The sequence below is a fragment of the Sycon ciliatum genome, chromosome 1 (assembly GCF_964019385.1).
Source record: "Sycon ciliatum chromosome 1, ocSycCili1.1, whole genome shotgun sequence".
Classification (NCBI taxonomy): Eukaryota; Metazoa; Porifera; class Calcarea; order Leucosolenida; family Sycettidae; genus Sycon; species Sycon ciliatum.
In genome coordinates this window covers 93,426,552-93,438,658 of record NC_088643.1, presented here as the reverse complement: position 1 = coordinate 93,438,658, position 12,107 = coordinate 93,426,552, and the positions used below count along the sequence as shown (strand labels likewise).

The window sequence follows — 12,107 nt, the reverse complement described above, 5'->3', positions numbered from 1 at the left end:
TGTTTCCTTTTTGGCCAACGTACGCACAGCTGAGATATATATGTGACCAGTTTCTTGCAGTGACCAAGAACTACTGTCGTGTGTGTGTGTGTGTGTGTGTGTGTGTGCGTGTGTGTATGTATGTATGTGTGTGCGTGTGTGTGCGTGCGTGCATGTGTGTGCGTGCGTGCATGCATGTGAGTGTGTGTTTGCGTGCGCATGTGTGGCATGCGTACATTTGTGTGTATGTGTACTGCTGTATTCTGCTCATTGTTGCTGACACAGAGATTGGCAATCCCCGTGGCAATGAGAATCCGATGTTGCTGAGTCTGGGTATTACCTGGTTCCGCAATCATAACTGGCATGCAAATCGTCTACGCAAGGAGTTTGATGCACAGGGCATTAAGTACAAAGATGAGACGTTATTCAATCGAGCGCGACAGTGGAATATTGCTGATCAGCAGGTATGCTACACGCACATATCTACTCAAGCCACTAGAGAGGTTCTGCTCTACATTACGGGAACCCGACTTGGAAGAATCCCGTGATCACTCGTCGCGTTCCCGTAACGTTTGGGAAACCTGACCTGCTTTACGCGTGGAATATGAATTGGAACTTCCCCTGCCAAATTTGGCAGTTTTCTCCCTAGTTTGAACGTTGTCCAGCAGACGCATACTCACTTTGCTTGCATGCACCACAAGGGTGGCAGAAAGTGCCAGCTCCTCTTGCAGGGCAAACTACAATTCTTACAAAGCTCAAGAATTGTATGGAGTCCTGCTTCTGACATGCTAGCAGCTCGGTGCACGGTCGTTTTCAAGACGACGAGTCTGACTCAGGTCATGGCAGTGCTTTTGTACATAAAATATCGCTTGAAATCGCAATTTTTTTGTTCTCTCTCTCTCTCTCTCTCTCTTGTCTCCATTCTGTTTGCTACTGTACAGAAAATCTCTTTGAATGATTGGCTTCCAGCTTTCTTGGGAAGGAATATAACACCATACACTGGCTATAAAAGTACTCGATTTGTTAATATCGGTCATATGTTCCAGACATCAGCTATGCGTTTTGGTCACACTCTTGTACCGCCAGTTGTATACAGAGCCTCAGTCAGGTAGGGACTGATTGAACCGGTTGCAACCAGCTACAGTAGTCCACGGAATTTAGGTTTTTACCTTCTCTTTTTCTTTCTTTAAAAATAAATAAATAAACGCTATAAAGATCAAATAAGTAAGTTCATCTTGCAGCCAAGTGTGACTTTAATTGTACTATGCAGGCAAGCGTACTGCAACTATATGACGGAGACCTGGAACTATATGATGGAGACCTGGAACTATATGATGGAGACCTGGAACTATAAAACAAAGACCTGAAAATGGGGCGCCACTTATAATTGGATGTAACCTACAATTCAGTACTTCATTACATACTTCAGTACATACTTCAGTACATACTTCAGTACATAATATCAAGTTATCAACCTCTGTGATCCCTTTAGGCTGTGTTTACATGAGGCGTTTCAATCCGGGTTGAGTTCGACCTGGGTCAGATTTCAACCCGCCATGTACACAAAATGAATGGCGCGTTTACATGACGCATTGCGCTTGACCCGGATTGAAATTTCGCCCCGGGCTGATTTCAACCCTCCCCCAAGGGGAGGATTGAGATCAAACCGGGGCGAGAAAATCGTACAAACGTACTTCTGTGCGTATCTTGCGCCAGGTTTGGATAGCAATGCGCATGCAAATTTTGCGCGAAAGTATTCACGTGACCAAACAGAACTCCAGAAGTGGACTTTTGGCGACATATCAGTATTTGACCCGGTTCAACTGTCTTCTTGTAAACACTGACCTATTTTGTCTATCGTATAGACTTTCAACCCGAGCTGAACTCGACCCGGGTTGAAATTTCTCATGTAAACACAGCCTCAGTTAAGGAGTGTTCATTGCCGCTGCCTGTGCCATAGTGTCTTATGGTAGACAGTGCTGTGTGTCTGAAACATGGCAGCAAACACACACACACATACACATGCATACACACACATACATACACACACACACGCACACACGCACACACCCACATACACACATACACACACATACACACATACACACATACACACATACACATACACACACACACATACACACATGCACATACACACATACACACACACACACACACCCACACACACATACATACACACATACATACATACACACACACACACACACACACACACATGCACACATACACACTCACTACTACTACTATCAATCAGCTACCCCTTGGGGTCACGCCGCCCTCCACTCAGAGAACTGAGCGCAAGGTGAGGGACAGTGGCGCAAACAAAACAGGAAGTACAGCAAAATGAATTGAAAAAAGGAAATCAAAACAAGCTGCCATATTGATGGAAAGGGACTCACAAACAGAGGAAGGAAATATCACAAACCAGATGAACAGTCTGCTGTGGGTCCACTATAAGTATAACATGCAACGACTGAAAAAGGAACAAAATTAATGTGAACATGATGTTCTGTTCAACAATAACGTCTGTACGCGTACTGCTTCGGCCTTCATGCACCAGGAAAGCACAATCTTGAGCTGGAGGGTGGGCACCGAACGTCCCACAAGGGCTCCACAAGACGTACTTTCACGAAACGACGAGGAGTATGCGCAGCAAGCTAACATCTCTACACCATCGCCGCACGACGACTGGCCACTCAGGTCCAAACAACACGACAAATTCACAATTCCAGCTATCACCGCGCAGGAATAAATTGTTGCGAGTGTGACCTGTATCCTTTTTCATCCAGGAATCCACTCCACACACACACACACACACACACACACACACACACACACACACACACACACACACACACACACACACACACACACACACACACACACACACACACACACATACACACACACATACACACATGCACATACACACACACACACACACACACACACACACACACACACACACATACACACACACATACACACATGCACATACACACACACAGTGTACGAGCTGTCTATCATACGCAGATGGGCTTGGCAAAAGTAGGAGTGTTGTGAGCGATCGTCCAAATAATATTGTGTCCCATCAAGACTTTCAACGCCCAGACTTGATAATGTGCCAACCTGACATGGCTCTGAATACAAGGAACACTTTGTTGTTGTGTTGTCCTATGGCTTGTGCTAGACTTGTGGATCTCTTCTCATAATGAATACTGTCACTGTTACATGTGTTACTTGTGTTACATGTGTTACATGTGTTACATGTGTTACATGTGTTACTTGTGTTACTTGTGTTACATGTGTTACTTGTGTTACATGTGTTACATGTGTTACATGTGTTACTTGTGTTACTGTGCGTTGCAATCTCTTGACAGGAATTCTAAGAGCCGTGACTGGCAGTGTGTGTTTCGGCAGTTGAGTCGCAAGAAGGACCCAACCAAGTCATCGGCCTTCAGAACATGTCAGTCGTATTGGAACTCACCGGACCATCTGTCAGAGGATAATGGCGATGCTGTGGATGAGCTGCTGCTTGGTATGAGTAAGCAAGTGTGTGAACGAGAGGACAATATTGTAACCGAAGACTTGCGCGGCTTTGTAAGTGCGCTCTGAGTAGATGTTAAATCCTTGTGTCAATTCCTCGTGTCAATTCCTTGTGTCAATTCCTGTGTTCACTGGGGCACGGTCAAATGCAGTTGGATCCCGGGGAAGATTGATACTGTCAATCCTTTTTTTCTTTTCCACCTTGTCCTCACCCACTTACTGTGGTGTCGTGTGCCCATAATATTGTGATCATTCCCAAGTCCATCCAAACTCTGGGGGTTTCAGGTGGTGTCAGCTGCTCAGTCAAATAGCCAATTGAGTCATCTTTACCCTTTGAATATCTCTCCCCTCTCCTAAGGAGACCCACATGACCAGTTTCCGGCAGTAAGGAAGTGTGTGTGCGTGTGTGTGTGCATGTGCGTGTGTGTGTGTATGTGTGTGTGTGTGTGTGTGTGTGTGTGTGTGTGTGTGTGTGTGTGTGTGTGCCAAGGGCAACAGGCTGAACAGCTTGCATTGGATTGTCAGTAGAAGTATTTATGCGGGTGAAATTCATGTTGATTTCATTCATTCATTCGGACTTTATTTGAAGGGCTCTCCGAGAGTAAATGATTTGAGTCTCACACACTTTGCTCTCTGGCTCATCTGGACTATTCTGTCACCATCAGGTGTTTGGCTCTTTGGATTTCAGTCGGCGTGACCTGATGGCGTTGAACATCCAGCGTGCCAGAGATCATGGTATACCTGACTACAACACAGTGCGTGCAAGCTTTGGTTTGCCTCGCATTCGCAGCTTTGCAGAGATCAATAACAGCACCGACAAGTTCATCAGAGCGGTAAGTCTTCCTTTCTGCCTTGCACAACCATATGCAAAACATTTTTTCAAAAAGATTATATTAAGAAAAGATTATACAAGTAATCCGTTATCGTTTTCTCGCTTTGGATAACCACAAGCGGTTATCTGCAGCCCGTGATCATCTAATTTTGATTCCTCGAAAGGCAATTTAGATTCAGAATAGTGGCCAATGTCATTGAATCGGTATCCTGTCATGTTGGTTGGCTGCTGAATGTTACAGGCGATCAGGAATCTGTCCCGGCTCTACAATAATGATGTCAACAACATTGACCTGTGGCCAGCTGGCCTGCTTGAAACTACACCGCAGGGACCAGGACCTACCTTTGCTGCAATCATCAGCGATCAGTTTGAAGGTATTCGCGACGCCGATCGTTTCTGGTTTGAGAACAAGGATAATGGGTGAGAGACTCGTCTTGTGCCAGGATGTTGCCTTGCTCTCTGCGAGTCTGCATGTGTGATTAGCAACATAGGGTAGTGCCCCCACCTAATATAGGGCTATGCCCCTCCCCAAACATAGGGTACCCAGTAATGCCCCTCCCCCAACAAAGGGTAGTGCTCCCCCAACATAGGGTAGTGCTCCCCAACATAAGGCAGTGCTCCTCCAACAAAGGGATTCCCCCCCCCCAACATAGGGCAATCCCCCAACATAAAGTAGTGCTCCCCCTCCAGCATAGGGCAGTACCCCAAATTATATTATTGTACACTTTACTGAGTTTATTCTCATCTGCTCCTGTTGCACTTGTTCATGAAATATGATTGTTGGCTTATAGATGCTAGGTGAAGATAGTTCTCTATAGCCGTGTTTAGTTCCAAAACAAACTTATTGCTGACAGTTTTTCAAGTCGAGTGTTGTTGATACTGTGCGGTTTTGCTCATGTGTTGGAGAAGCTCGGTGTGCTCAGTACTCGAGTGTGTGCAATGCATCAGTGTCTTAGACCCCCTCCCGCCGCTGCCTCAGCAGACTTGGCGATGTACGAGGTGATTAGCAAAAAATGTACACGTTTGTAAACTCGCCCTGCATTCATAGCCAATGCCCTTTTTTCATGACTTATAGTAATTTACATGGTAGAATAATCTATGACTCGTGTCATGCCATCACAGTTCAACTTCCCTAACAGCAATGTAGACTTTCCCAGGTGACCCAAAAATAGGTCGTTTTTCAGTCCTCAAAACACTTGTATATTATTTTACATGTGTGTAAACCACAGGCAACATACCATAACAAGGCTATATGGAAACCTACACACCCATGTATAGGTACGCCACTACACAAATAACACGAATAGAGTCAAAACAGAACACAAATTCTTGCACTTTCAAGTGCCATCTTGAAAATTGACCCACGCACCACATTCACAGCAGGAGCAAATCACCACCATTAAACTTCAAAATATAGAATGCCAAACTGGTGCTAGGACAAAAAGTAATCAACTGACATCAGGCAAGTAACATCCGAGCATTAGCAGACTGTGACCACATACTGAATGCAAAGCAGAAAGCCATCACTGAGTTAGACAAGTGCTGGCACCATTGATTCGCCAACACTTAACGGAGAGAAGCACTACTGAAGGACGCTGTGCCCAGGGCTGCCCGACTGTGCATGTGGACGGAGGAATCGCAGCTAGAAGCAAGGGAAGCAGTATACGGTATATCCTCTGCGGCGAACGTGTCGGAAGATAAAGAAGACGTAGCAGAAACAGGTCCGCTTGCAACTGTGCTGGCGGCAGTCAAGTGGCTGGTGGCAAGGCTAGCATCTCCAGCTGGGACATCGTCAAACAATGATGCTAACTCTTGGAGCTTGGTCTCACATTCACTGGCATTGGTGACATTCAGCTGGACGCGCAGAACAGCATTGGTCGCATTGGCTCGGATGTCCGGAGTCTGAGTCAACAACAGCAACTATGCTCTTTTCTGCCCGTTTTGGTTTGGCGTCTGTGTGGGGCCTGTGGCCGTCGAGCGCTCTACAGAAGGCGAGTTTTCATTGGAAAAGCCATCAGTGATGCCATCAGCAACAGCGGTTGCCGACCTAAGCTGCATACGCGACCTGGTTTCTTCCATATCATGCTGGTTTACACTATTGTTGTAGCAATTTACTACGCACAACGAAATACTGAGGCCTTGTCACGGCATGGCGGAGTTGCAGAAACGAAAACTTCGGCTGCAACACGAACTACACTGATAATACTAACGGAGTATCTAATCGAATGTCAAAGATTACTTCCTCCAGGAGATGTCTCGACGACAACGAAATTTAGTTTACAGAAAATGTAAAAAAATATCCAATGTAAAATTTTCGCTAATCACCTCGTACCGACCTGGCCTGACGCACACCACCACCACCACACAATTCCTGTGTGCATTGCAAAGAACTAGTGTATCATTGCTACCAGCAACACGCAACTGTGGCTGCTTTAGCAGAGATGATGTGTGTGAGAGTCTATGCTAATGCGCTTTCTTCTTTTTCTGTCGCCACCGTCGTGTGTGTTCAGGCTTTTCACAGACGAGGAGATCGAAGTTATTCGCAAGACAACCTTCCGTACCATCTTGTCAAGAAATATTAAAGCAAGCTGGTTCCGTGAGGATTTGTTACAGAAAGATGTCTTCCATTTCAACGCCGATGTGGACGACTCAGAGAGGCGCTGCCGCACGGAGTTTGAACAATATAACGACGCGACTTTAACGGCAGAGATTGATGCGTGTTCGCCAATGAAAACATTTGACTACTTCAGTGGCAGTGGTGGACCGTACATCACGACCATCATCGGCATAGCCGTGTACTTTATTCTGAATGTCGCTGTTCTCATCGTCTCGGTGAAGTATGTCAGCAAGTCCAGAAGTAGCGGCAAGCCGAAACGTAAACAAAGCGGACCCGCCAGCGATTTTTGGAGCAATGCTGGCGTGTTCACAGCACAGAATGGAGAACCGTTGACCGGTGAGCTTGTCAAGGTAAGACTGGGGCAACATATACATTAACAGACCTACAATGTATACCATGTTGTTGGGAAGGTGGTGGTGCGCTTCACCCCAGATACTAGTATGTTGATAATTCCTGAAGCTAGGCAAAAGATGTTGCGTATTAGTGTCTGCTCTGGCGTTAGCCAGGGTCCACAGTGCTTTGTTTCGTATCTGTGTGTGTATGCGTGCGTGTGTGTGGGGGGGGGGGAGTCATCACAAATTGTACTTTGATGCGAGCTGAAAACTGGATGAACCCCTGGATGTGATGAGTGAGGCCAGACTCACGCACTTCTTGTCCATAGACCATGCACGGTACAGTACCAGGGAAGCCGACGATGACGCATACACATGTACGTATGATTGTAGTTTCAGGTTTTTACAGTGCCATTTCTATGGTTGTAGCCAATGAGCGACGTTCCCGCGGTGGCCTTGATGAGCCGATAAAGGCCCGCACGCTGTCAGCCTAGCTCTACAGTGCAGGGGTCTGCGTCAGTTTTCCGTTGCCATCTCAGTTCATCTCAGGACCTTGCCGTCCTTGGCTTTGGAGGAGAGTAGAGTAAGTACATGGTTGAAACCAGGTCTACAATCATGTAGATTGGGCATGCCTGTAGACATGACCTCATGCTCAGTTCTGTTCATTGATGTAATAAACATACAAGTACTATGATGTAAGGTAGCAAAGGTGGCTACATGTAGTAAGCAATCCAGTATTCTACAAGCTAATGGCGATGTTGAGCGATGTTGACAACAGGTTTGTACACGTGTCAGTAAAGGAGTGACAAAACTAAACAGCTACAACCTGAAAACAATTCAAAGCATTCTTCTTCTTCAAGGCCAAGGGAAAAATGGCAAGAGTTCTGTCCACCACGTCCCCGACCTCCACCCCTAGGTGGTATCGCGCTTATATACAGTCTACGAGTACGAGCATCAAAGGACGACTTAACCTGAGGAGTAAATAATTGGAAAAAATGGCAAGAGATCCGTCCACCACGTCCCCGACCTCCACCCCTAGGTGGTGTCGCGCTTATATACAGTTCGCAAGTGAAACCTGACCATGAATCAAGGCCAAGGGCGCAGGCCAAGGCGCGTAGCGCCGAGGCCTGCGCCCGCGGCCGTACGCATGAGCTTTGGCAATTCTGCAACTACTTCTTCTAAAAAGCGATAGGACGACTTAACCTGAGGAGTAAATAATTGGAAAAAATGGCAAGAGATCCGTCCACCACGTCCCCGACCTCCACCCCTAGGTGGTGTCGCGCTTATATACAGTTCGCAAGTGAAACCTGACCATGAATCAAGGCCAAGGGCGCAGGCCAAGGCGCGTAGCGCCGAGGCCTGCGCCCGCGGCCGTACGCATGAGCTTTGGCAATTCTGCAACTACTTCTTCTAAAAAGCGATAGATCCAGCCACCACGTCCCCGACCTCCACCCCTAGGTGGTATCGCGCTTATATACAGTTTCAAAGAATGCCAGTGAAAACATGACCATAACTCCGATGAGCGTACGGCCAGGCAGGCCCAAGGCCCGGGCGCTGGCCAAGGCGCGTAGCACAGGAGATCTACGCACGAGGCCTTCATGTACTGGCGAAAATTGATAAGATCATCGCGTGTCAGCAAAGGAGTGATAGTGTAGCCACCACGTCCCCGACCAACCTACTTGTTCTTGAGCATTGAGCAAAGAAAAAAGGCAACAGGTCTAGCCACCACGTCCCCAACCTCCACCCGGCTATGTGGTATCGCGCTTATACTAGTTATAGTTATACCGTCTACGCGGCTCAAAGGATGTAAGTGGAAACCTGAAACACGATCATAGAGTTCTGGCAGGACTTTCCGCCTTCATCAAGGCCTCGTGCGCACGGCCGCGGGCGCAGGCCTCGGCGCTACGCGCCTTGGCCTGCGCCCTTGGCCGTATGCACTCGGCCTTGATTCAGCCATAAAGTCCTGCCAGAACTCTATGATTGTAGTATAAAATCTAGATCAGAATTCATCAATTGGTGGGACAACCTACACACAGTATACATATTTTGGGTTTCTACTTTCTATTAGCACGCAGCACACAGAAGTTATTCCTCGCTAACTTGTCTATACCGTATTTTTCGGAGTATAGTGCGCTCCTTTGTATAACGCGCACCCCCAATCTTCATTGGGCGAGGGCACTTCAATCTTCATTGAAGCACATGCGTTTCATATTCGGAGCATAGTGCGCACCTGCGATTTAGGGCCTAAAATAGCACATCTAAAGTGCGCACTATACTCCGGAAAATACGGTAATTATTTAGTGTGGATAGTGAATACTCAGTGAATACCCAGTCTCATTGAATACCCAGTCTCAGTGAATCAGGGGCGTAGCAGCCGCTCCGGCCGGTCCGGCTTTGGCCGGACCACTTTTTCGCCCGACCACGACCACCATAGTAAAACAATGCCAAAAGTGCCCAGAATGCAGGATTTTGCACCCTTATTTCAAAAACCTTCCGCAGAGGAGATCCCCCCGGCCCCCCCCCCCCCCCCCCTGGCCGGACCACCGCCAACGGCGGTGCTACGCGCCTGTGAATACCCAGTCTCAGTGAATACCCAGTCTCCATGCTTTGCATGAAGCCATCGGCTGCATGGCATTAAGGCAGGATTTAAGGGAATCATGCCTTTGGGTTCTCCTAGGCCCAGGTCAAACATTTCAAATGCTCCACAAGGTCCACTGTGGCCTGTTGTATGAAGTACATATTAGTGAACATGGGACTGTCTCGGGCTTGCCTTAGTATCAGACCAAGTGTTCTGTAACTTCTGTGTGAGATTATTTATTGTTTTTTTTCTTGTTTGTTTGTTTGTTGTTGTCGTTGTCGTCGTCGTCGTTATTGTTACTTCTGTTGTTTAGAGTGACACCGTTATGAGTGTATCTCTTGGCCCAATCATAGCATCTCGCCAGCTCAAGGTCTATAACACAACTCTTGGTGGTGTGGAGCGCACCATTGATCTGACTGGCGTTAGCACAGTCAACATCGAAGAATGCCATGATGTCACTGGCAACAATACCAGTGGTCTGCTGTGTATGCGCATGGCACATCGCTATGATCTTGCCATGCGCGTCGATACACACCTGCAGCATATGATTTCAAATATCGCGGTATTTTGCGAAAGTCTGAACATCCAGGTTTCGCGCAAAGTCGTTTTTTCTTCAAAGCAACTCCTGTGGTCGGTCGTTACCAAAAAAGACCGCCACAATGTTGTGCAGAGCTTTTTCCGTGCGCTGTTCAAACAAACGTCTGGCGCTGACGCATCCAAGGGTGCAACACAGTTCATCAAGAAGCAAAGAGCCAAGAAACGTGAGGTAGGTGGTGATTTCCTCCAGTGTGGGTGAAGCTAACACTAGTTAAAAGTGTAGCCAGTAATGATTATCACACTGAAACTGACTGAATGCCGTGTAGCAGTACATGCGTAACATAGGAACATTCTGCCTTCTTCTATTGTTTGCCTCAAACCTGCTAACCTGCTAACCTGCTAACCTGCAAACCTGCTAACCTGCTTGCTGTGCCATCTCAGTGGTACTTTAATGAAGTGATGTAAGACCCCCCCCCTCCTCACCATTCCATGTCCGTAGACTTCCGCATGCGTTGTGGATGACGTCATGATGATGTCATGATGACGTCATGGTAATTTGTCTTTCCGTTTTCTATTGCTGTTCCAGGCTCTGTCTACGGAGTTGACACGACCAGAGTTTGCTGAAGCTATGGGGATGAAGCCCACGTCGATCTTTGTCGAGCAAGTCTTTCGATTTGTGGACACGGATAAAAGTTACACAGTTTCCTTTCAGGAATTCTTCCAGTTCCTAGCCGTGTTCACACAGGGCTCTTCTGATACGAAAATGGAACTGATGTTTGCCATTTATGATATTGACGGCGACGGTGTCCTCTCGCATGATGATTTCTCGACTATGTTGGGCCACTTGGCGGAGCAGGCCGGTGAGACTATTGGCAAAGAGAAGCTCGACTCTATACTCAGCAACATGCTGAAGGTGAGTGTCCGGTGTTGTAACTGCAGCATGGATGTGTACGTGCTGGGGGAGAGTGGGGGCAGGGGAGGGCAGCTGCACTTGCTAATCCAATCATCGCTGCTAGTAATGTTATAGCACTGGCATTGGTCCTGCTGCTGTTGCTGCTTCTGGTATTTCCAGCACTGACATTGCCTTTATAACTCGTAGTTCGTTACTTTTGTTTCGCTGCTGTGTCCCGACATGTGATGCCAGTCAACTGAATCAGCTCTTCATTACTCACCACTGCAATAGCCTTTAGTCACCACACCAATTACCTCATGCATGGAGGCCTCATGTACTGTGTGTCCATGGAGTTTGTAAATGAATCATGTCATGTCTCTTCCTAGTTCCCAGACTGTGAGTTGTTAGGAAGAAGAAAAACCTAAACACGCAGCGATAGCCATCACTGAGCAGTATCTTGCTAAACCGCTAACACTGCCATGGGGACTGGTCATGGGACTACAATCATACGTTGGCCCTTGGGGTTTCTTTCTTGTACTCTGTCTCTCTCATTCTCTCTCTCTCTCTCTCTCTCTCTCTCTTTCTCTCTTTCTCTCTCTCTCTCACTCTCGCACTCTCTCTCTCTCTTACTCTCCTACTCTCTCTCTCTCTCTCTCTCTCTCTCTCTCTCTCTCTCTCTCTCTCTCTTACTCTCCTACTCTCTCTCTCTCTCTCTCTCTCTCTCTCTCTCTCTCTCTCTCTCTCATGAAGTCAAGTTCAATTCAAATGAACTT

General features: G+C 47.1%; 1 protein-coding gene across 1 annotated transcript in view; it reads left to right on the top strand.

The window, feature by feature from the left end:
* LOC135806572 (dual oxidase 1-like) overlaps positions 1–12,107 on the top strand; it is a 45,393-nt gene that overhangs the window by 20,064 nt on the left and 13,222 nt on the right. Inside the window, exons 6-13 of the mRNA XM_065320771.1 lie at positions 265–443; positions 921–1,087; positions 3,381–3,600; positions 4,212–4,379; positions 4,620–4,798; positions 6,889–7,345; positions 10,219–10,671; positions 11,029–11,355. Coding sequence (XP_065176843.1) covers positions 265–443; positions 921–1,087; positions 3,381–3,600; positions 4,212–4,379; positions 4,620–4,798; positions 6,889–7,345; positions 10,219–10,671; positions 11,029–11,355 — 2,150 coding nt within the window. The remainder of the gene's footprint in view (positions 1–264; positions 444–920; positions 1,088–3,380; positions 3,601–4,211; positions 4,380–4,619; positions 4,799–6,888; positions 7,346–10,218; positions 10,672–11,028; positions 11,356–12,107) is intronic.